The sequence below is a fragment of the Dermacentor albipictus genome, chromosome 5 (genome assembly GCF_038994185.2).
Source record: "Dermacentor albipictus isolate Rhodes 1998 colony chromosome 5, USDA_Dalb.pri_finalv2, whole genome shotgun sequence".
In the NCBI taxonomy this organism is placed as follows: Eukaryota; Metazoa; Arthropoda; class Arachnida; order Ixodida; family Ixodidae; genus Dermacentor; species Dermacentor albipictus.
This window is the reverse complement of record NC_091825.1, coordinates 87,106,404-87,132,687: the sequence shown is the minus strand read 5'-3', so window position 1 is coordinate 87,132,687 and position 26,284 is coordinate 87,106,404. Positions and strand designations below refer to the sequence as shown.

Sequence of the window (26,284 nt, the reverse complement as noted above, 5' to 3'; positions counted from 1 at the left end):
GAGAATCGGGAAGCCACCTTAACGACGTGGGATCTTTTCCGAAGCGGCTTCTTGCACACGTTTACAAGCGTCGTGCGAAAAGAGCGAGCCCAAGCTCTACTAGAAACCAGAGTGCAGCTGCCAAACGAGACGATCGCAATCTTCACGGAGGAGATGGCCCGTCTTTTCCGGCACGCCGACCCGGAAATGTCGGAGGAGAAAAAAGTTCGCTTCCTGATGCGCGGCGTCAAGCAAGACCTTTTCGCCGGACTTATTCGTAACCCACCGAAGACTGTGGCTGAGTTTTCTGCAGAGGCATCGACGATCGAGAAAACTCTGGAGATGCGCACCCGGCAATATAACCGCCAGGGGCACACGCCGCAGTATGCCATCCAAGGACTAGGTTCGGACGACCTTCAAGAGACCATCAGGGCCATTGTGCGCGAAGAACTGCGCAAGGTCCTGCCTTCGTCGCAGCCTCAAGTGGCCTCTATCGCCGACATCGTGAAGGAAGAGGTGCACCGATCCCTTGGAGTGCCTGAGGTGCAACCAGAACCACCGCAGCCAGAAGCAATGACCTACGCCGCCGCCGTCGCCCGCCGTCAAGGCCCCCCTGCGCGACCGCGCCAAGGTCCTGCAACACCGCAATTCCGTCGTCCACCGCCGCCGCCCCCAGCGTGCCCACCCGTCGCCCAGCGCACCTACGCGAGGAAGACGGACATTTGGCGAGCCCCCGACCACCGCCCGCTCTGCTATCACTGCGGAGAAGCCGGCCATGTGTACCGCCGATGCCCATACCGCGACATGGGACTGAGAGGGTTCGCCGTCAACGCGCCGCGTCCACAGCTTGGGGAGCGCCCACGTGACATTGCCGATTACCTAGCCGCCACTCAGTGGAACTCTCGACGACCGTCCCGTTCGCCGTCACCAGGCCGCTACCTGTCGCCGCAGCCCCGTCCATACACTGGCCCAGCCCGGGGCCGCTCTGCGAGCCCATACCCGGAAAACTAAAAGCAGCAACCGATGGAGGTGCGGTTGCTGTTCGTCGAACTGACGAAGATCCTCCGCCGCCGACGAAGACGACGAAGAGACCATCTCGACGACCTAACGACACGCCGCCGTCCCGACGAAGTCTGGAAGCCAAAACTACACCGACGAAAGACGACTTGACGACGCGACGTTCCAACCTCAGATCAACACGACGCAGCCGTGATCCAACGCCAAGACCTAACTGCAATGCCAGACAAAGAACAACCGACCTCGACCTGCTTCTCGACGGCCACGCAGTCACTGCCTTAGTCGACACAGGGGCCGATTGCTCCGTAATGAGTGGACACATCGCCGCCCAGTTGAAGAAAGTTAAGACCGCATGGTAAGGCCCTCAGATTCGCACCGCTGGAGGACACCTCATCACGCCGACTGGGATCTGCACGGCAAGAATAACCATCCATGACCGGACTTACCCTGCCACCTTCGTTATCCTCCAACAGTGTTCGCGAGACGTCATTCTCGGTATGGACTTCCTGGACCAACACGGCGCAATCATCAACCTGAAGTCGAAGTCAGTAACGCTGTCGGAAGATAAAGCAATGCCGCCGGAGAGCCCTCGTAGTTACCACGCCTTGAGTGTGCTCGAAGATCAAGTGAGCGTCCCGCCTCGCTGCAGCATCGTTATTTCGGTCAGCACCGAAACACCCGCTGACGTAGAAGGCGTCATTGAAGGCGACCAACGTATACTGCTAGACCATGAAATTTGCGTCGCAAGAGGGATCGCTCGACTGCATGGAGGGAAAACTGAAGTGTTGCTGAGAAACTTCAGCCAGGAGTTCAAGCACATCAACAAGGGCACGACGATTGCGTACATCGAGGAAATTCTGGAAACAAGTAATGCGTTTGTCCTCTCGGATTCCGCCGCATCTACCCCGACGACCATGGTTCCCGAACCAGACTACGACATTAATCCAAATCTCCCTATGATTAAGCAACAGCAGCTCAGAAGTCTGCTCCGACGATACAAAGGCTGCTTTTCGACGTCATCGAGGATTCGACAAACACCAGTCGCCAAGCACCGCATAGTCACCGAGGAATGCGCTCGCCCACTCCGTCAGAGCCCTTACCGAGTTTCGGCGCGAGAACGTGAAGCTATAAGAGAACAAGTCGACGAAATGCTGCGCGACGACATCATCCAGCCGTCGAAAAGCCCATGGGCATCCCCTGTTGTTCTGATAAAGAAAAAGGACGGAACCCTACGTTTCTGCGTCGATTATCGTCGTCTGAACAAGATCACGAAGAAGGACGTATACCCCCTCCCACGGATAGACGACGCATTGGATCGGCTCTGCAACGTTAAATACTTCTCGTCCATGGACCTAAAGTCTGGCTATTGGCAAATAGAAGTCGACGAAAGAGATCGCGAAAAGACCGCCTTCATCACCCCAGACGGCCTCTACGAGTTCAAGGTTATGCCATTCGGACTGTGCTCGGCGCCTGCAACGTTCCAGCGCGTGATGGACACGGTTTTAGCAGGATTGAAGTGGCAGACCTGTCTCGTATACTTGGATGACGTCGTCGTCTTCGCCGGAAATTTCGACGTTCACCTTAGGCGGCTGGCAACAGTACTAGAGGCCATCAGGTCATCAGGACTTACTCTGAAGCCGGAAAAGTGCCGCTTCGCTTACGAGGAGCTTCTATTTTTAGGTCACGTCATCAGCAAATCTGGAGTCCGCCCCGACCCGCAGAAGACAGCTGCCATAGCAAAGTTCCCACAGCCCATCGACAAGAAGGCAGTGCGTAGATTTCTTGGCATGTGTGCCTACTACAGGCGATTTGTCAAGAACTTTTCACGCATCGCTGAGCCGCTGACGCAGCTAACTAAATGCGACGTCGAGTTCAAGTGGGAAACGCCGCAGGCCGGTGCATTTCAAGAACTCAAACGACGCATGCAGTCACCGCCCGTACTTGCGCACTTCGACGATCACGCCGATACCGAAATCCACACTGACGCCAGTAGCCTAGGCCTCGGCGCTGTCCTGGTCCAGAGAAAAGATGGACATAAACACGTGATAGCTTACGCTAGCCGGTCGTTGTCAAAAGCGGAAGGCAATTATTCTACAACCGAAAAGGAATGCCTCGCCATCGTTTGGGCTACAGCGAAATTTCGCCCTGACTTATATGGCAGGCCATTCAAAGTCGTCAGCGACCATCACGCCTTGTGTTGGCTAGCGAATTTAAAGGATCCCTCAGGACGGCTGGCACGGTGGAGCCTCAGACTACAAGAATACGACATCACCGTAACATACAAGTCCGGACGAAAACACTCAGACGCCGATTGCCTATCCTGCGCCCCCATTGACCCGCCGCCGCAAGATGACGAGGATGGCGACGCCTTCCTTGGAATAATAAGCGCGGAAGACTTCGCCGAACAACAACGAGTGGACCCGGAACTTAAAGGCCTCGTCGAATATTTGGAAGGGCACACCGACGTTGTCCCCAGGGCATTTAAGCGCGGATTATCTTCCTTCACGCTTCAAGACAGTCTACTCGTGAAGAAGAACTTCTCGCCAGTCCGCGCCAATTACCTTCTTGTTGTCCCGTCAGGACCTCGTCCAGAAGTATTGCATGCCCTACATGACGATCCGACCGCTGGACACCTCGGATTTTCCCGGACACTATCGAGGATACAAGAAAAGTATTATTGGCCGCGCCTGACCGCCGACGTCGTCCGTTATGTCAGAACATGCCGAGACTGTCAGCGACGCAAGACACCACCGACAAGGCCAGCCGGATTACTACAGCCAATCGAGCCTCCTTGCCGACCATTCCAGCAGATCGGGATGGACTTGCTGGGGCCCTTTCCGACGTCAATAACCGGAAATAAGTGGATCGTCGTGGCGACGGATTACCTCACCCGCTTCGCTGAAACAAAAGCACTGCCGAAAGGTAGCGCAGCCGAAGTGGCGAAATTCTTTGTCGAAAACATCCTGCTGCGACATGGCGCCCTAGAAGTCCTCATCACGGACCGAGGAACGGCCTTTACAGCGGAGCTCACCCAAGCCATTCTGAAACACAGTCAGACAAGGCACAGGAGGACAACGGCTTACCACCCGCAGACGAATGGTCTTACGGAGCGGCTGAATAAGACCCTCGCCGACATGCTAGCGATGTACGTCGACGTCGAACACAAGACCTGGGATGCCGTCCTGCCGTACGTAACATTCGCTTATAACATGGCGGTGCAAGAAACAACACAGATCACGCCGTTTAAGCTGGTTTACGGCAGGAACCCGACGACGACGCTCGACGCCATGCTGCCCCACGTCACTGACGAAGAGAATGTTGACGTCGCTAGCTATCTCCAGCGCGCCGAAGAAGCCCGACAGCTCGCCCGCCTACGGATCAAGAACCAACAGAGGACCGACAGCCGACACTACAACCTCCGACGACGCTTTGTTGAGTACCAGCCCGGCGACCGTGTTTGGGTTTGGACACCGATACGCCGACGAGGACTCAGCGAGAAACTACTCCGACGCTATTTCGCACCCTACAAGGTCATCCGATGTATTGGCGCTCTGGACTATGAGGTCGTGCCAGACGGCATTTCGCATTCACAGCGGCGCCGCGCACGATCTGAAGTGGTCCACGTGGTGCGCCTTAAACCGTTTTACGGACGCTGTCGAAATTCCTTATTTTCTTTTGTTGTTGTTTTCTTTGCTACGGGTGTTTTATTTCGCTTGTATGTAGCATCGGGTCGATGCTTTTTAAGAGGGGGGTATTGACACGTGTACTTATCTTTATCGGGCGACCACGTTTCGCCACTTAACAACTGTAATCGCACAGCGAGGGACGCGCCTGAATGTATCCGATGTTTCTGGAAAGTTATCCATGCTTCTACCCGGCTGTCTGTTGTCGCCGAACCTTGTGTTATCTGATTTCATCGCGTAACGTGAATGGTGTAGAACTTTGTGGAAGGCACGCGGGTCCGAACGATTAGTCTGGAACATTCGACGACTGCTCTATAAAAGCCGACGCGCTTGACCCGCTGATCAGATTTTCGACGATCGCCGACTGTGTTCGCCGCTTTCGTTGTGCTATAAGTGTAGCCTGTTTTGTGGGCACAGGTTCGCCCAATAAAAGCTAGTTTTGTATTCCACCGTACTGCTTCTTTCTTCGCCGTCATTACCACGTGACAATATGAAGGGTCCGCGTGCATTTAGCGCAATTAAAGTCGTCCGCTCCCGAATGGGGACTGGTGACGTTGCATATGCCGTCACCGCCGTTTATGCTGTCGGTGAATAAAACGGCGCTCGACAAACCGTGCTACGTTTTTTTTTCGCGGGAACGATAGAGAAACCAAGCCAAGAAGTGCGTTCGATTTTCCGCTGCAGCTGTTCTTGGTCAAATGGTGCGGACCGTTTGGACATCCCGCGACATTACATGGACGTGGAATTCTCTGCTAGTTGCAATTTGTGAGTTGCACGAGCTAGCAAAATCAGTGCAGGACTCGCGATATAACGAAACTAATGAAACGCGAAAGCACGGGTGGCGCAGAATCGTGCGAAAACGAAACCTTTCGATAGTTATCAAGGGGAACGTCAATGAGTTATTTTCTTTAGAAATCAAACAGAACTGGACAAGTAGCATTTGCCTCCGTCTTATAATGCAGCGCAATGATCTTTTTATTACGGGCAGTTGAATACTAGTGGCAGAGTTACAACGAGGAGTGCCTACGTCATCGGGCTAGTACTTGCATGTCCCGGGTGAGTCGCAAATCGTGTCCTGTATTTACCTAAATTTCCCAAATACTGAAGCCTTGTTCTGGATAATATTGATGCCTTATACGTTCTCGAGCATTGATCTATCACTTTAGCTTGATTTAATATTTGCTTTTGGTGACCCTTTAGGTTTCAGCGTTACGCGTGGCAATGGCGGCAGCTACGTGACAAACTGAGGGGTCTTGACGGACCACCTTTGTTCATTGGAACAGCGCTTGCACTGCTGCAGGACATCATAAAATGGTGTTTATTATAATTAAGTACTCTTTAACACGCACGTTTGTCGGTGACTAGTTAGTACGGTGTTCTCGGATTGTCCATCATTTGTGTCTCTGAATTGCATCAAAAGTACCTTCATCAAAATTGTTCTGGTTTGTCCGACCTGGCTTACGAAGTTGTGGCGTGGCAAAAAAAAATCTGCAGACTTCAGCAATTCCACTGCTTCTGAATTAATTCACTGGGATGGCAGCAGCCCCACAAATATTGTTGTCAAATACAGCTTCTTATTTCCGATACACACAACATTTTCCCGTACAGTATTGGCTGGTGTGGCTACCAAAAACATGCGTCGGGACTACCAGTCTCAGAGTCTGTGGCTAGAGTAGCGACAGCTTTACACTCGCAAAGAAAGCTTAGCTTTAAATGACACGTACACACACAAACTCATAACCTTACAAATTGCAAACACCCTTGTTTCTTTCGCATATATTTGTGTACCTATTTAGTCCTTACACATTAAAGGGTCAGTGTCTGTATGCATTAGCATACGCATGTATGACCATTTCCGTCCTGAAAAATCATTTATAACCTGTCGGTGGTCTCGTCACCTGTTGCGCCGATATGCGAGCGTGGCCTCTGGAAAACGGCATTACAGTGGATGTTTCGTAATTCTTTAATAGGCACATGCGTAACGTGCGCAGAACGCAACTGCCCAAGCGCAGCCATCGTTGTAATAGTAGCAACGCAGATTTGTTGTCTGAACAGACAAGACAGGCTGCGGCCGGCAGGACTTCAGTTTCCGAAAGACTGCTTGAAAGGCGACACTTTCGCATGCTGTTTAGGGCATGACGCGGTCAAGCCTGGCAGCCTATGCATGATTAATTAAGAACCGCGATAACATAAGCCACTGCACTAGCTCCATTCTCTTTGTCAACGGATTTGCCAGCGTATGACTGGAGATGACTATCGCACTCTTTTGTCGAGGCGTTTGAGTGCCCGAGATCTAGCTTGCTTCCGGCACAGGTGCAAGACGCTCGGTGAACATATGTACGCAATTTGACACTCTCGTACGACCGTGGTGGCTTCTACTAGGTCTCAAGGAAATTTTAGGAAAGTGTGTGGAGTGCCACAAGAACGGTGGAACTGAAGCCAAATGATGACGGCTCCCGAGTGCCCAAAAAGTGTCATAAAGCAGGCTGTCTTAAGCCACTTGCGTTCCTTTAGTCTTCACCGCATCAACTTGGTAACGCCAACCATAATTTTTTAGACTGCCCCGAATTTCATGAAGAACGTGAAATGTTAAAGGGATTGATAATAAATTTTCTTGGTGCCTATATTTTTAATGCAATGGCAAGCTTACCGGTCAGAGTGTCTAATCATGAAGTGGTAATGCGGAAAACGCTGTGGAACATTTTTTATCAGAATTTTTCGATCTGCAGTGAGAATGTAGCCGTTCACGGGAAGCATGCTGAAAACGGCGATATGCGAGCTTGGTAGCAACTATACGCCGGCATTAGTGGGAGGCAGACGACAAATGGGGCCGTAGCTCTGAGAAAGTATTATTTTGTTTATCAAGTTGATGTTCCTGCGATTCATGTTTTCCGAAGTGTTACAGTATTTCAGCGATAATAGCTACATGTTTTCGTGCTTTCCTGTCGAACTGCTTTGGAATTTAACAGGTCAGAACGAAACCAATTGGATCGAATACAAAACGACGCTCTTACACGTGATAAGCAGTTCAGCGTGTTGCAGAAGTCATTAGTGCGCTTTCGATTTCCGAAGCATAGAACAAGCGCAAGTGCCTGATAATATAGCAGCTACAATTTTGAGCAATAATTATGTTGTACTTAATCTTGGTACTACATCCAAGGTACCCAGATTTCACTGCCAAGCCTCGCCACTTATTACTGGTTTTTGAGACTTTCTTTGCCAATTTAAAATTACAATTCCTACTTAAATCGCGAACATCGTGCTGGGTTCTGTCACTATGAATCATGGTCATTTCATTTCCATCAACGTCTCACAGCACATTCTGGTCAGTTGTCATTCCTTTTAATAAATGGGTCGAAGTGCTAAATGTCCCAACACAAAAGAGCAAGTTACATTTTCTTCACGCGAGGACATTGGATATTTAGGAAAGATTTGTGTTGGCTTCTCCTCGAGTTGCTCCGCCTTGGCTTAAATCTGTCCTTCCCTTGTGTTACCAGGCGCCGTCATGTTATTTACGAAATTACTTCTGTTGCCAGATGTATTGTGGCAGACTTCATATCCACTGCACTTTAGTAGTCCTGCTCGGGAGGAGCAATTACCGGCAGATTCTGCATGACTATAGGTCAGCGAGCAACATTCCTACTCCCGCTCCCGATAAGTGGGAGAAAGCGAGTCGTTCGTTAATGAAATGGCATGGAGGGCGGGCTATGGTCGAGGACTCCAGCCTGCTACTCTGCGCCGGAATAAACGGGACAGGGACAAAAAAAAACGTGCTTATTTATTTATTTGACTATATATGTTTGAATACTTTCAAGGGGCCCGAAGGCGTTACATCAAGGAGTGGGTAACAGGCAATCATTACAAAAACGTGCAAAACAGTCCGGCTATGAAGACTATTTTCTTATGCCCCTACAGAATGTCTGTGTCTGACGAAACGTCATCTAGCAAGAAGACATGAAGGATGCTTGCCAAAGGCATTGCCGGGCCTTCCTCCAGTCCCTGGGCATCCCGTGTATAGCGTTAGAAAGATGGATCATAGATAGATCGTGGCAATTTTGCGTACACTATCGCCACGTGAACAACATTACAAAGAAAGACGCCCACCCAGCACCTCCACAAAAATATAACGTGGAATGAAAGTAGGCAGGAAACTGTTTACACGGTATATTTAAAACTGTAGCAACCACTGGACAATATGGGAGCCGGCCCAGGTAAAAGCAAGGCACGTCGGCGCCTTCATCCAGTGGCCGCTGTCTCCTTCTTTGAGTGTCACGTAGCGATATAAATAATCAACTGCAGCCTTATGTACGAAATCATCTGTCACTTTGGCGACAGAGGCGGGCAAGTGTTTGAATCGTTGGATATATCGGAAACAAAAGAGTTGCGAAATAGCTCTGTGCGAGAGAATTCTACGTGTACTTTACGTAAATGATCAGTTTTGTTTTATACATAGGATTGCTCTGAAGTAACGTCATATTTTAATTATGAATTATGATAGATCTGGTGAAATAAGCGCTTACAGGGCCGTTCTTGGTTTAAAGGAACAGTTGGATGGCCCAAAACTGCTTTACTAGATTATACTTGTTAGATATACATGCATAGTCTGACGAAATGAAACGTGCACTTCAATTTTGGACTGATTCCAAAATATTTACGAGGCATTTGGGTTATGAGTTCTGACGCTGTCGACGAAAGACATCTGTAATTATATCTGTCAGATGAGCCTGTCACAGTTGGAGGTCATGCACCGTATTGTGCAGGAATGCAAGAAGTGCACGGATTGCTCAGTAATTTTCTTTATAGTCTGGTCGTTAATTAGGTCAAAAAGTGAAATGGAACAGCCAAAAGCGTGTTGCGTACGTTTTCATATCAACCTTCCAGTTCAGCCTTTATGTACCAACTGACTTTGTGCCTACGGCGAACAAAGTGCGGGTCGTTTTCCTCTCTTCGCAGCGCTGTCGCCGAGATGCCGTATCGTGCGGCGCGCGGTTCCTTCTCGCTATGGGGAACTCGATCCTCTCGTGACCCATCGTTTCTTGTATTTGCTATTTTTTTATTAACGCTTCGCATTGTTCCAGTTTCCAATCAAGCTGTAAACGTTTACTGTGTTGTTTCTGACAGTTCGATTTCCCTAGAGCTCAAGAAAAATTGAAGGACCAGAGAGAGAACAACTTTTATTGCTCAAAACTATTTTGGTGGAATGATCGGAGCGCCTTTAGTCCCGAGCCCCACTGGCCTCGGCCGCCCGCTTGACTAGGTTTACGAAGGGCTGTTGTCCCGACAGGTATGAGCCGTTTAGATGTGCCTCTCATTGCTCCATTGTGTGGTTTGTTTTATCAAACGGGTGGGATTCACAATCCCATGTAATGAGTTGTAGTGTTTCTATGACCAGCCGCACCACGGGCAATCGGCCTTATATAGTGAGGGGCGAGCATGGCATTTTGTAATTTAATGTGGGGGAGTACCCCGTTGTGGTTTTTCGCGCCTGCTCGCGGCTTCCTCCCCACTAGGTTGTGGGTGAGGGGGAGGGCATTTTTTTGTGCTTGTGCGCTGATGAGCAAGGATCTCTCGGGCAGTCGTCGGATTGAGGTTCTTGCAGTGAATTCTCAGGATCGTCCCAGTCGAGTGTGCCCGGTTAATAATCCCTCGCTAGCGAATCGGCCAGTTCGTTCCTTTCCAGGCCATTGTAGCCTGTGCACAGTGCGATCCGGTGATGATGGGCGATTTTTGTCGGTATTGTTGAGTGACTTACTTGATTGGTCGCTTGGCCCCCAAGAAGCATGCGACACGCTTCTTGCGACACTGTGATGACGGTGCAGCTCTTTTGCGCGCGTTCCGCGTGAGCGAGGGCCCTTGCCCTATGTTTCATTCAAGTACGGCTCAAAAAGCGAGCTGCTTTCGCCTGTCTTTTTGGAAAGTGTGGTTGCATGTCTTGGATTTTTCTGTAAAGAAAATAAAGCCAGAAAGTCAATGGAAGGTAGTTGTGGTATATAGCAAGTAAACACAAACAAACAAAGAAACAAAAGCTTTCTTCAGACGTGCAGCATTGTGGTCTGCTTCTCTCTCTCTCTCTCTCTCTCTCTCTCTCTCTATATATATATATATATATATATATATATATATATATATATATATATATATATATATATATATATATATATATATATATATGTACATACGTGTGTGTGTGTGTGTGTGTGTGTGTGTGTCTGTGTGTGTGTCTGTGTGTGTGTCTAATTTTAACCCCGTGCCCTGAGTATTATTTGCCTTATGAATTTCCATATGAATTTCCATATGAACCAACCATATGAATTCTAGTTCTTTTCAAGACAGCGTATGGTTGCTTGTGGCTTCGTTCGTTATGTTGCAGCTAGACGATTTCCTTGCGACAAAAATCCAGCACGCCGCCTTATTTGGACCTTTGTAGGTCCACAATGTAAAGGGCGCGCAGTCAGCGGTGAGTAAACACTGTAATGTAAAATCCAAACCGTTACTCAAACATCAGCGCTTTCTATTCGCGGTACCTGACATACGTACAGGGTGTTTCAGAAAATGCGTTTGGAGCTGCTTACAAACGGGGAAGATGTGACAATTAAACATATGCCTCTGGATTGCCTTTACCGCAGAGGCACACAATCAAATTTGCTCATGTAGTCATTAGACAAGTAATCATGCAAATTCGACTTAACGTTTTACCCGAAAAAGCCAGGCAAGGGATCTCTATATATAAGACTTGAACCCCTTAACCCGAGGAGTTCACCCTAATGACAAATCTGAGCGCAGCTCTGTACGTGTTTTCATTTCGAGATATATTGGCTGGCGCGGACAATCCGTCTCGGGCAGCACGTTGCAAACTGAGCGAATTGTGGCACGACGGACTTTCTAATCTGTAGATCGCGAAAGCGTGGGTGACCGTGGGCGCGATTCGCAGCAGCTGCCGCCAGATTCACCTCCCAGACGACCCGCGCTACTCTGGCGTCATCTCGTAACCATTATTGCCGCACTACGCATTTCTTCTCACCCTTTCGCCATTCCATCCCCTGCTTTCCGCCTCATGGCTTCGTTGCGGCCTCCTCCTCCGCTTTCCTCCCCGCGTCTTTCATTCCCCGCTGCGCCGCACGTTCCCTTTTATCTTTCGCTGTGCTCGCTTGCTCGGTTACGCCGACGCTCGCCGCAGGAACGGGTGCCTGAGCGGTGCGTTCTAAAAATTCACGCTGTTAATTTCTAAACTGAGCTGCCAAGAGCAAAACTGTCGTGCCCTAAGCAGATGCCCCTGAGTGACATGAATGCAGCGTTTGTTCCTCACTATGGCCTCCCAGGTCTGGCGGCGCCGCGGGCTGCACGATTGCATGCGCGGCTTAATATGGGAGGCCATGGTTTCGCCCATAAAGTTTCCTACGAAACTGCTAGAGGGAACTCTTATGCTATTGCCTTCTCGATGTGCAAGTGTGGCGGTTCAGCCAGCACAGGAATTAACGGACACTACATGAATCTGTAGATGGAGTATAATATGGATAGAATTGAACAGGCTTTCAGGAACGGAGGAAGCCTATAAAAGCAGTGAAGAAGAACCTAGGAATAGGCAAGAATCAGGTGTATGCATTAAGAGAGAAAGCCGGCAATATCATTACTAATATGGATGAGATAGTTCAAGTGGCTGAGGAGTTCTATAGAGATTTATACAGTACCATGGAGTGGCACCCACGACGATAGTGGAAGAGAGAATAGTCTAGAGGAATTTAACATCCCACAAGTAACGCCGGAAGAAGTAAAGAAAGCCTTGGGAGCTATGCAAATGGGGAAGGCAGCATCGATTACCCAGGTTTTCGAAAACTGATTACCTCGCTATGTTTAGAAAACAATGGATGGAAGTTCAGTAAGATAAAGCGTAACGAAATAATGTCACAAAAGCGTTTAAGACAATTCGTTGTAGTGGTCTGCGTGGTATAGAGGGGTTCACTATGCGTGCTAAAAAAATAAAGATTCGGCTGGCACGTAGTCATTCGTTATACAGCTTATTTCGTGGTAGAGTTGTTCGTTTATAGACGTTCGACTGTAGTTTGCAGCCAGCCGGACGTTGGCTATTTATTACGTTTGTGTGGCGCAATCATTTCTTACTAGCCTGCCCGCTCACGTGAATAAGCAAACAAAACTGGACCGTGCGTTCTTCTTCGCGCGAGTTCGCGGTATACGAAACCGCAGTTTGCTCGCTTGAAGAAAGAAAAAAAGAAACGCACTCGCAAACGACATCATGTACCCAGGGCACCCACGACACGCGCCTTTCATTTATTTAGCCCGGGAGCCTAAAAGAGAGTTATATTCAGACATTTTTCTCCGCCTCTTGCGTATATCTCGGGTCTCCTGAGCGCCATTTTTCTTTCCCCGCTTCGGGCGTATACGCAGTAATCCACGGTCCCGCTCCACCCTTTCCGCCGAGGTACCACGCTGAGGATCAAGGAAAGACGACCCTCTTGAGCAGGAAAGATGGTCGCGAACCTTGTCTGCTCGCAATGTTTCCACATTGAGGATGGAATAGTACTTGTCTGGGAAACGCGGAACAGAAAATAAGTAGACGAATATATAATAGAAATGAGCTAGTTTTCTCTTGCCGGTTTCTGCGGGAATGAACCAGATAGGGATTCCTTTTTTTTTCTTTTGATTCATTTCCTTTCCCGTCGTCTCCGAAATAGGACGTCTTGTCAGGATTGGGGGCTCAATCCCTTCGTCCGTGGTCCTTTGCCAAGATTGGAGTACGGCATGAATTCGAAGGTAGCTGGCCCATGCCGTCGTCCAACTTATTTACGCTGAGATCGTTGATGAAGTGAAGAACTGCTTCTCATCGAGAACGAGGAAAAAGGGGTTTATTTACAGAAATTAACTCAGTCTAACATGACTGCTTGAGAAACAGAGTAACAGTCCAACATGACTGCATGAGAGAAGTGACTCAGTCTAACATGACTGCTCAAGAGAAGTGCACCAGTCTAACATGACTGCTCAGGAGAAGTGCGTCCAACAATCGCACAACCACAGTTTTTATACACTCGATCCGCCCGTCCACGACGCGGCGGATACACTCGATCCGCCCGTCCACGACGCGGCGGCTGTTCGTTTACACATCACCATCTCGCAGCTGCTCTGAAGACCAGTTTACAGACACAAAGGCACACACATTCCGAAGCCCAAGCGACGGCGTTGAAGGTGGTGCCGTTCCGGAAAATCGACGTTGTCGATCGCGCGTCGCTCATTGTTCCGAGCCACTCCAAACCGTGAGAAGCACAAAAATAAGTCTTCCCGCGGTAGCTTCTCCAGGCGTGTCAAATCAGCCCCGCGTTGAGGAACTCTGGAATCATTGTCCACACACCGAATTCGTCCCGTCACCATGTCGAAGGGGCTGGAGGAAGGCGGCGGGTTCCAGCGCAAAGGTCGCTTCTTTGAACGCCTCGCAGCTGCAGCACGGAGAGGTGGAGGTGCGCGTCTTGCACCCCTTGACGTAATCGGGTGGCAAGGTGGCAGTCTTGTTGTGCAACCCGCCGTTCTTTACAGCGCCTCCATGGCCCCAAAAGTCTCGACTGTCTAGCGCTGACAACCGCTAGGCAGGAAGAGAATGGCTGCTGGTCAGGGGGGGGATTGATGTCTTGGCTCGCAGCGACCACCTGTGCATTGATGTCACCGCCCCAAAACATCCAACAAGGACAGGCAACTGCAAAATGAACCCCACAACACGGCTCTGCGCCGAGATGACGTGCATTGGCTCTCACTTTAGACTCGCTAGACTTCAAAAAAAACAACAACAACATAAGTGCAGAAACAAAAAAAAATGCTGCATTTCACTATGCCAATTTCTGAAGCAAATTCCTGCTGACAAATTCAGCAATCATGGAGGGAATCCTGCTAAACGAGAGGGGATCTTCTTCGCTTAATAAAATTAACACTAGTAACCCTAAAATTTAGGCGGGACCCCCAAACGCAGAATTCAAATTAGCCTGCTCAAACCATCCGCATTGCTATGCAACTTTCCCTTCTTATATCTAACGGAGAAGTTGTACTCTTGGAGAGTGAGGCTCCATCGGAGCAAGCGGCCGTTTTTGTGTGACATTTGATTGAGCCACGTCAGAGGACAGTGGTCGGTCTCGAAGATGAACTTCGCTCCGTACAAGTAACACGACAACTTCTGGGCGGCCCAAACCAAACAAGCGCATTCCTTCTCTGAAGCGCTGTAGGCTTCCTCTCTTACATTTAGTTTACGGCTGGCGTAGAGGATAGGATGCTCCTCGTTATCGTCGCCGACCTGACTAAGTACCACGCCCATACCTCTGTCGCTTGCGTCGCATTGAACTATGAATTCCTTTGTGTAGTCTGGCGCGCGAAGCACAGGGCGAGAAACCAATAGCGTTTTCAAACTTTGGAAAGCGTTCTCTTTGTCCTTATCCCAGAGTACGTTACTCGGTGCTCCCTTTCGGAGGGCGTCTGTTAATGGACTTGCCAATTGCGAGTAATTCGGAATGTACCGTTGATAGTACCCCACAAGTCCCAAAAATGAACGAACGTCCGTTTTCGTGCGCGGCTGAGAAAAATCTCTAATCGTAGCTATTTTCAGCTCAGCCGGCCGTCTCATGCCCTGACCAACAACATGGCCCAGATAAGTAACCTGCGAACAACCAAACCTACACTTTTCCGCTTTCATCGTTAAGCCGGCTTCCCTCAACCGTGAGAACACCTGTTTGAGGTGCGATACGTGTTGTTCCCAGCTGTCCGAAAAAATGGCCACATCATCAAGATAAGGTAAGGCGAACTCCTGCAAGTCCTTTAGGACAATATCCATTAACTTAGAGAAGCTAAATGGCGCGTTCTTCAGCCCGAAGCTGAGTGCGAGAGGGCGAAAAGTGCCTACAGGCGAGATGAATGCGGCATAGCGGCTGGCACTTTCTGAAAGGGGAACTTGCCAGTACCCCCGCACGAGATCTATAGTTGAAATGTATTTAGCAGCGCTAACTCTTTCAATTCGTTCCTCAATGTTGGGTATCGGGTACAGCTGATCCCTAGTGATCGCATTTAACTTCCTGTAGTCAACACACGGACGAGGGTCCTTGTTAGGGGTTTCTACGAGTATTAGCGGTGACGTGTAGTCACTCTCAGCGGGCTCAATAACTCCCAACTCTAGCATGCGCTGTATCTCTGCCTCCATAATCTCTCTCTGTCTTGGAGACACCCTGTAAGGTTTTGATCTTACTGGTTCGGTAGAGGTCAGCTCAATTTCGTGCGTTATCAGTTCGGTTCTACCCGGCCGATCGCTGAATCTGTCGAGATATTCCCCTAACACCCCTTTTAGCTCATCTAGTTGCTCGGGTCTTAGAGCATGCGAGCTTACCGAGTGTTCTACTACTTCTTCTAGGCCGATTTCAGAGTTGGATGTCGTCCTATACTCCTTAAACTGGGTACCAATGCCATCCGGCTCTTTGACAGTATAGTTAACGACTCCGCTCCGCTCTACATACGGCTTCATCAAATTACAGTGATATATCCTCACTTCCTTCCTGCGACCGGGCATTCTCAAAGCATAGTTAGTTTCTGAAAGTTTGTGCAACACTTTAACGGGCCCGTCCCAGTGAACTTCAAGCTTGTTCTTTCTTGAAGGTTTGAGGATCATTACCTGGTCTCCGGCGTTAAACGTACGAAGCCTCGCATTCCTGTCGTAATAGAATTTGGCGTTCTTTTGAGCTAGTGCCATGTTCTTTCCGACTAATTCTTGGGTTGCGCTTAGCCGTTCCAGTAAATTCAGCACGTATTCAACCACGGTTGGACTCTCCCCTCTTTCCTCCCACATCTCTCTTAACATTCTCAGTGGAGAACGGAGTGTCCTCCCATACACTAGTTCTGCTGGAGAGAACCCTGTCGCTTCATGTGGAACCGTTCGCAAAGCAAACAAAGTTGCCGGCAGACAGTTCTCCCAGTCCTCCTTGTGCTCGTAACAGAGCGCACGCAAAACTCGCTTAAGCACCGAATGCCACCTCTCTACACTGTTTGACTGAGGGTGATAGACAGAACTGTGTATTAACTTTACCCCGCACTTTTGCAAGAATGTGGAGGTCAGTGCGCTCGTGAATACTGACCCTTGATCTGCCTGAATTTCGGCTGGAAACCCAACTCGTGCAAACACTGTCAAAAGCGCGTCTACTACTTCAGTGGAGCTGAGCTCTTTCAAAGGGATTGCTTCTGGAAACTTGGTAGCCGGACACAGCATGGTAAACAAGTACCTGTAGCCTGATTTTGTTTTTGGAAGAGGCCCTACCGTGTCTATTACAAGCCGTCTGAAAGGCTCTGTTATTAAGGGCACTACCTTCAGTGGAGCTTTCCAAGTCTCTCCTGGTTTACCAGAACGCTGGCAGGCGTCGCATGATCTTACAAAGTTTTCTACATCTTTGAAACAGCCAGGCCAGTAGTATTCCATAAGCAATCTTTCCTTTGATTTGTTTATGCCTAGGTGGCCGGACCACCCATTTCCATGACAAAGACTCAAAAGGTCCTCCCTATACTTAGTAGGTATGACTAACTGATCTAAAATCTTACCCTTTCGATCTCTGTAATGCCGATACAACAATCCTCCTTTCTCATGTATCGTTACGTTGCGCCTAGCAATGCCTTCTTTAGCTGTGTCACGTAATTTAGCTAAGCTCTCATCATTCTTTTGCTCGGCTGCCAGTGACTCTCTATCCACGCGTAAGAGTTGATCAAAGTTCTTTGAGGCCGGTGATAATAACGACCCTGTCTCGCTTGGGAGCGCGTCTGCATGCTCTTCCTGCAGGCTAGAACTCTGACACTCTAGTGCTACGCTCTCATTGAGCTGGTCAACTGGCAGGCTCTCCTCAACTGTTCTTTTGTCCGTCGGGCCTAGCTCGGATTCGGGTATTGAAGCTATCCCCTTTTCTGCTTCAGCTGGAGGAGCTTGAGCATTTTCAGCCGAAAGCGCCGCGATCTTACGAGCTTGGCCTCTGGTCAATGCCTGTACTATGCCCTCTCCCAGTTTGAGCCCTCTGTCACGCAGTAACTGATTCGAACGATTCGAAAAGATGTAGGGATACTGCAGTGACAAAAATTTGGAAACTGCAGCCTCAGTCTCTAGCTCCCCGAATGGTCCACTGATTTTGACTTTGGCCATGGGCAGACACACGCTGTGTTCTTCTACAACCTGATTTATCCATGCTACTTCTCCGGTGAAGTCCTCTACCATCACGTAAGACGGATGGACAATGTCCAGCGTGGCGGCACTGTCTCTTAGCACTCGGCATGGTTTTCCATTAACTTGCAGGTCGTGGAGATATGGACTTAAAAGTTCCATATTCTCATCCTTTTCCTCCACGTAGGAAAAAACTACGCTTGGCTTCTCGCAGTTTACAGCTATATGTCCCAGTTTGTGGCATTTGTAACAGCGAATTGGTCTGACAGATTCGAATTTTCTTTTCTGTTCTTTTTGTGCGGTTTCTCCGTTAACTTTCTCCTCGCTCTTTTCTGCGAGCTTTTCCGCCATGTCTACAGGCTCTGATCGTCTAGTTTGCGCACCCTTTTTGAACGGAAATGGTTTCCGCGGTCCATTTCGACCGTCCCAGTTTCCCTCCTCGGCGTTCAATTTTCTACGGGTTGCGTACTCTTCGGCTAATTCAGCCGCCCTTTCCACAGTGTTTACATTACCTCTGTCTTGCACCCACAGTTTCACAGCTTGGGGGATGGTTTTGTAAAACTGCTCTAGACACATGCATTCAATGATCATGTCTCTGCTGTCGTACGCTTCCGCGCTTTTAAGCCACTCGACTAGGTTGGCCTTTAAGCTATACGCAAACTCCGGATAGCCCTCGCTATCTTTCTTGCCTGTGCTCCTAAACCTTTGCCGAAAAGCTTCGGCTGAAAGGCGGTATTTCTTCAGGAGACTAGCCTTAACTTTCGCATAATCATATGCATCCTGCACACTTAGTCTGGCGATTACTTCCGCCGCCTCACACGGCAACATAGACAGCAACCGCTGTGGCCATGTACTCGGGCCGAAGTTCATCTTTTCGCAAGTCCTTTCAAAATTGCATAGGAACAAGCCTATGTCGGTCCCGACCTCAAATGGCTTTAATAGCCTGTCCATGCGGTATGATTCTGCCTCACTTGATCGTCCCAGAGCGCCTTCACTTCCTTGAGACAACTCCAAACGTTTGCTTTCAAGTTCAAGTTGCATTTTCCTTAACTGAAACTCGCGATCTTTATCGCGTTCCTCTCTCTCTCGGTTTTCTCTGTCCCGTTCTTCTCTTTCTTTTTCCCGTTTCTCTCTCTTTTTGAGAAGTTCCAATCCCATTTCAATATCTTGCTCACTGGCCTGATTGGAAATTAGCTCCAATAATTCCGATTTGAGCATTTCCTTGCGTACATCTAGGCCCAGTTCCTCACCGACAATCAACAACTCGTCTCTCAGCAGTGTCCTTAACTCCATGACTGCTGCTTTACTGCCTTGATTCTGCTCTCTAAATCTAGCTAGGAAAACACAACCTAGCTAACACACAACAATCTAGCTTCCCTACTGTTCTAAACAGAACAACCACAAAATGAAGCCTAGAGAGTCAAAGCAAAAACCAAGCACTCACCGCAGATACAGCACCATGTCGCAAAGTCCATCCTACCGCTGTCAGCCAGTTGTCAGGATTGGGGGCTCAATCCCTTCGTCCGTGGTCCTTTGCCAAGATTGGAGTACGGCATGAATTCGAAGGTAGCTGGCCCATGCCGTCGTCCAACTTATTTACGCTGAGATCGTTGATGAAGTGAAGAACTGCTTCTCATCGAGAACGAGGAAAAAGGGGTTTATTTACAGAAATTAACTCAGTCTAACATGACTGCTTGAGAAACAGAGTAACAGTCCAACATGACTGCATGAGAGAAGTGACTCAGTCTAACATGACTGCTCAAGAGAAGTGCACCAGTCTAACATGACTGCTCAGGAGAAGTGCGTCCAACAATCGCACAACCACAGTTTTTATACACTCGATCCGCCCGTCCACGACGCGGCGGATACACTCGATCCGCCCGTCCACGACGCGGCGGCTGTTCGTTTACACATCACCATCTCGCAGCTGCTCTGAAGACCAGTTTACAGACACAAAGGCACACACATTCCGAAGCCCAAGCGACGGCGTTGAAGGTGGTGCCGTTCCGGAAAATCGACGTTGTCGATCGCGCGTCGCTCATTGTTCCGAGCCACTCCAAACCGTGAGAAGCACAAAAATAAGTCTTCCCGCGGTAGCTTCTCCAGGCGTGTCAAATCAGCCCCGCGTTGAGGAACTCTGGAATCATTGTCCACACACCGAATTCGTCCCGTCACCATGTCGAAGGGGCTGGAGGAAGGCGGCGGGTTCCAGCGCAAAGGTCGCTTCTTTGAACGCCTCGCAGCTGCAGCACGGAGAGGTGGAGGTGCGCGTCTTGCACCCCTTGACGTAATCGGGTGGCAAGGTGGCAGTCTTGTTGTGCAACCCGCCGTTCTTTACAGTCTGTGCCCTGTCCCGCAAAATATATGTTGCGCAGTAACAACGTGCAGTTTCTTGTGACACGTCGAGAAAAACCGCGCTCAAATGGGAAAGAATGGAGGGGGTGTGGTAATACAAGTTGCATACTGTTGTCGTTAATCAGGTCAGTAGTAGATCTCGGCGCGAACAAACTGAATATACAGCGGCTGTCTCATCGGTGTTGGAAGCGATAGAGAGCCGTATACTTTAATGAAAGCCGAAGCACTCAGCTTCGGCAACTGGAAATGCTGCTTCGCAATCAGATCATCTAAATTATATAAAAGGGATCATGATAAAAAACACAGACGCAAGCGCCGTTGCGCTGTTATTTACGACGACGGGAGTCGGGTCAGGCGCAGGCTACGTTCTGCAGTCTAGACGCTGACCGATGGTCAAGCGTTCTTTTGACCTTCACGGACTTGAGTAAAATGAAGAAATAAATGAAAAGATATAGCATCGTTAAATATGTGCTGCAACACGATGTCCGTGGTCAAAGGGGCTCCAAGACTTCACGGTGAAGCCCTCATACCCACACGCGTCTGTCACGTTACAGACACACCTAGCCCCCCTTGACTACGCCCGTGTCAACGTGCATGAAATGAGGCGAAACTCTCCTGTCGCTGAAGGCGATGACTATACGTTATCCGGCACTCGCTTCGCCCCTGGAGTAAGTACGCTCCAGTTATCTGCGCCCGCTAAACAGCAAAAATAGCTCCGCTGTGTACTTTTCATCTTTATTAGGACCTCATTTAAATGTACTGCTTGCGCGTTTTCGAACGCTTCGTTGCGGAAGAAGCGGAGAAAAGAAAACAAGAAAACAACTGAGAGGAAAATAACCGGCGTCAGGTTGCAGATGTACACTGAGTGGCGGCGGCTCGGTGAAAGAAAAAATAAGATTGGGAGAGTTGCTACAGAGGTTGGCGTATACAGTCATCGAGATTCCCTATCATTCGATCATGTATGAAGTTTTTCTGTAGAAAGCGTTGCAAATCAACCCAGCAGCATCGCCTGCTGCACCTCACCATGACGCACCCGCGCATATAGTTAGAACCGTGGTTAGAACACTGTCTTACGAGTTCGAGAGCAACGCGATACCTTGCTATCGCTGTCACTTCTTCGCCCTAGGGGTGAAACTGTCTGTTTCCTTTTTTGCTTGTTGTTGTTTTTGTTTTTTTGCTTTCGTTATCCTGGCAATCTCCTGCCCACGAAAATATTGGCGACCCAGAGATCGCCGGCGATTCGAGCTTCTTTCGGGTGGTTCATGAATGTGATGCTGTGATATGACGCGCGGATGCATGCACTAATCAGTTGATCAGCCATACTTCACGATCTCCGTGCATAAAATCAGTTTGCACAATTTGCGTGTCGACTTTACGTATATCACAAAATTAGGCTTATGTGAAAATTCAATATTTTCGAACATTCGACTGAATATAATGAAATAAACTATTGATTTAGCTAGTTCAGATTTCTGTATTCAGAATTTGGGAAGTACTGTTCAAAACAAAAAAGTGCGAAAACCTGTACAACCGACAGTTTGGGTTTAGATGAGCAAACCGCATATAATTATTGACATAGCTGCAATGAGCTAGATTATATAGCCAAGACAAGCCAAACTGGCAAAGACGATTGAGTTCGTTTACAGTCACCACAATCACCGATAATTTTCTTGCGATATCAATTATATGTACACTGCAGGCGCATTCTGCCGTCGCCGTGATGTTTCGTATAAAGTCCAAGAGCGATAACATCGTCCCCACGCGCCGTATGTTGTATGTGCGAGTGAAAGCGGGCGAGGGTGAGCCTACGCTGGCGACTCAATCTCGCGTGCGCAAGGGAGGAAAGCGTAGAGGAAACATGCCATCTTTCGTCGCACGCAAGGAACCGTAGATGGGGGGGGGCAGGGGGGAGGCGTTCTACTCCGGCGGCTGCTGCGTATGACGCGGCCGCGTGGGCCCTACCTTGACACCGATCTGCGATGGGGGTAGAGTCTAGACATCTGGGCGCGCTGAGGGCCAAACCGTTGTCAGATGGGAAGAGGACTTGGCACCTTTGAAGGCGCCGCGTCCATGAGCTTTCGTGTACTCATCAAAAGCTCCGGGTGCCGCTTAGTTCGCGTTCGCAAGCAACAGGCAGCACGAAGGTGCTGCTCGCACCAGCGTTTATGCAGCGAGTGTGCGCAGTCATCGAGTGGGATGTATTCATGTTTGCTTGTGCGCGCGTGACACCACGCTTGTTAATTTAGTTAGTAAGCGAATGTTTACATGTTTATACGGCCGATTAAGCTATACTATGTTCACTTCGTATAGCTATTTGCCAGTTTGCCATCGCAATGGATGCTTCGTCTTTCGGGCGAAACTGCGACTTTTTCGGCTGGCTCGATTACTCTAACAACCCTGCGACTCTGCGGCGCCGCCTGATTCTCCCGGACGATGCTGGGAGAAATGGCAGCCGCGAAGAAAGCTGGCGCCATTCACGTTGTCCTCCATACTCTCGTTTTCACGGGTGGCGTGCATGGCGTGGTTTCGTGTCTTTCCGAGAGCCGTATACGGCAGCTGCGAATAGGTTGCATCCACACGGCACCAAATAACTTTGGTCGCCGACACGAAGCAGCTCTGGTTATGCAGCCAAGGCAGCGTATGGCCGTGATGAAAATTAACAGTAGCAAAAATTTTGCCGCTCTGCTGATGTATCCGTATGAGCGGCTCATCGGTTATGACGCGGGACCTGAGGATATAACGCCGCTGGACCTGAGGTCCGGTGGCGCTCGGGTCAGCGGGCGAAGGATGTCGCTCATTCGGTGTCACTTTGTGATGTGGGAATTTCTGAAGTTGTTATCAATGTAAAAAAAAAACGAAGCATGATAGCATTATAGATATGCACTTTCACCTGCACGCAGCTGGGGTGCAACGAGTCCCGGTGCGTGGCCTGCCCCGGCAAGAGAAAGAACAAAGTGCGCAGCCAGCTGCCGAAGGGGGCAAAGGTCGATGGCACGGCGTCACGGCAGCAGCAGCAGGGCACGAGGCCACCTGACCCTATGAACACCAGTGCCAACAGCCTCGCGCCCGGAGAGCCCAACATGTCGGCCACCGGCTCTGGTGCGTTTCGTCCTATTTTCATTTGTGTGCTCCCTTTAAGTCTCGAAGTATTGTCGTGCACGTTGTTATGGCATGATAAAAGGTGTTATAAAGTTCACAGATCTCTCCTATTATTTTTGGAGGCCGCACATTTATACTCCTGATTATAGCCAAACGTGTACATGTTGTTCTAGTAGAGTTGACTGTTGGGCTAGTTGGTAGTCCATATTTGAAGTAGTAGCTTAGCGCGAATAAAACCACGGAATCAAGAAAGACGGACAAGGACAAGCGCTTGTCCTTGCCCGTCTTTCTTGTTTCCGTGGTTTTATTCGCGCTAAGCTACTACTTCAAATGTGTACATGTTAGGCTACGTAATATATATGTACACAGGGTGTTTCACGTAACTTGTACCAAGGATCTTGAAAAAAGGAGGTTAACCGCAGCTGAATGAAACCAAGTACACATGGTTTGCCGTCATGTAGCGCTCTTTAGACTATTTTATTTATATTCCGCCTAATTAGTTACTTAGCTAAGATGAATTAAGCTGAATTTTTCATATTCACTTTCAGGCCAAGTGCGTTTTCTTCCTTGGTAGAGGGATTCCGAAACGATCCAATCTTTTGTGGCAACGTACAGGCTGCGTGGCGTTTTTTTTTTTTTGCCTTTAAGGAAAGCCCGCGAAATCTGAAATAAAACCACGTGAATGCGCTCCTGCGTTGTAGTATTGCAGCGCTCTCAACCGTGCTTACCCGCCATGGTTGCTCAGTGGCTATGGTGTTAGGCTGCTGAGCACGAGGTCGCGGGATCGAATCCCTGCCATGGCGGCCGCATTTCGATGGGGGCGAAATGCGAAAACACCCGTGTACTTAGATTTAGGTGCACGTTAAAGAACCCCAGGTGGTCGAAATTTCCGGAGTCCCCCACTACGGCGTGCCTCATAGTCAGAAAGTGGTTTTGGCACGTAAAACCCCATAATTTAATTTTTTTTTCAACCGTGCTTCGAGCCTCTCGCTTTATCAGGGACGATGGCGCTTCCTTTCCGTGAGCCACCGCCAAAGATGCTGACGCACTGTGAAGCCGATGCCTAAAGCCGCGGCCGCTCTCTTCGCCCCGGTCCGCGCGCACGGTTCTTTCGCAATTATTTTGTATAGTGCTGTTAAGGTTGTTTTTTAATAAAGCCTTAGGTTAACGTCTACGCTGTTCTTGGTAAAGCCTTTCTCAGTGCAGAAAAAAATTGGCTGCATTTACAGTCAGAATTCAGGATAATAGCACGTCACGTAAGGGGTTAATCTCTCCCATTCCTCACTCACTATTATTTTTCTGTGTGCCTTTTCTCTTGTAGAGATAGCAGACATTGTTCTCCTTCTGGTGGTGGCTTCCAATTGTATCTTTCTCATCTCTGCTATTGTTTTTATGTAGGCAAATCAAATTTAAATAATAATAATCTTCGTGCACGTGCAGCATGAAACGGCGCATGCAAGACGACAAAGGCAAGGACACGGAACTATAGTAACAACTGACGGTTTATTGCACATGTCAATAGCACACACACACACACACACACACACACACGCACACACACGCACACACACACACACGCACACACGCACGCACACACACACACACACACACACACACGCACGCACACACACACGCACACACACACGCACACACACTGGAGAGATCATGAAGCACTCGACATAGACAGTACAAGGGAAAATTACTGGGCTTGCTTGTGAATTAGTATGTAAAGAACAGTTAATGAATGGCGATAATGATAGAAACAAATCTGTTTCGTTTCTTGATAGTGACCTAGGACAAATTCTTTTGCTGGGATGCAATCTGTTCTTTCTCCCCTTTTGCTTTCTGCTTTGCTATCGTACATAATGTGTACTGACCACATGCAATAAACCATCAAATGCTGTAGTGTCGTGTCTTCGTCTGTTCTGTTGTCTTGTGGATGCAGTTTCTCTCTACACACCACATAATTCAATATCAAGTACCTCATATCAGTTTGTCATTTAAGCTGTTATCTGCACAAGCATCGAAATTCAGTATACAGCAGCATAAGGAACAACCCCATATCTAAGCGATAGCCAACCGGAGCAGTGAAAGTAGGAAATACAAGCGTGTTCATGTCATTCAATGCAAGTGCGCTAGACTCTGCTAACATAGGTAGTGGTTACATATAGACTGAATAGCGCAGTGATTGCTCGTGCTGCATTCCAGGGCGTGTCAAGGTTTCCCTTGGTCCTGGCCGGTCTCTTATGGACTGGATACGGTTGACCCACGCCAATCCAAACCTCTCTGGGGTCAACGGCCGCTTTCTGGAGGTCACCTACGAGGAGCTGGTCAAGCACAACAAGAAGGACGATGCCTGGATTTGTCTGAAAGGTGTGGCCGAATTTTCGTGTAAAGAGATGTTTGACAACATGGCACTGCTGGCTCACAGTGGCAGCAATGTGGCATAGAGTTGCTTTCTTTTTATAAGGTCAAGAGGAACAAAGTGACAGGTTTGAAATGTAGCGATCCTCACAAATACCTGCAGAAAGAAGTACCTGTGGCAAACGTATCCGCTGCAGCCATGGTAATACTGGAGAATGGAGGGCTTCAAGTTAACGGGGGACTCTTGGATGGGCAGGACACTTCTAAGGCATATCTCGAAACTAATGTGGTGTATGTCAGAATATATCAGTTTATTCTGCACAGAATACGTCCGTTAGTTCGACTTCGGTTAATTCGATGCCGACCGAAGGTCCTGGCTGGTGATCATGCATTTCTGTGCGCCCAAACTTTCGTTATGTTGATCCCAAATTGGCCTTTGCTGGATAACTCGAACTTGACCAGTCAGCATGCACGCGCTTGACCCCTATGGTGACCCCAACAGTGACCCATATGCTGGCACCGTCTGTCTCGCCAGAGCTCATAAGAGGCAGGGAATGCATTGAACACATGTGGGGATCACTCTCAAAAACGCCAGTCTCTGGCCTATCCTAGG

General features: G+C 49.0%; 1 protein-coding gene across 12 annotated transcripts in view; it reads left to right on the top strand.

Moving 5' to 3' along the window:
* The window catches only part of LOC135906845 (cytochrome b5 reductase 4), a 441,851-nt gene that overhangs the window by 387,067 nt on the left and 28,500 nt on the right, over positions 1–26,284 (top strand). For all 12 annotated transcript variants that reach the window (XM_070538514.1, XM_070538511.1, XM_070538518.1 and 9 more), the window contains 2 exons: positions 23,109–23,307; positions 25,516–25,680. In XM_070538514.1, the coding sequence (XP_070394615.1) occupies positions 23,247–23,307; positions 25,516–25,680 (226 nt within the window). In that variant the 5' untranslated portion in view covers positions 23,109–23,246. The remainder of the gene's footprint in view (positions 1–23,108; positions 23,308–25,515; positions 25,681–26,284) is intronic.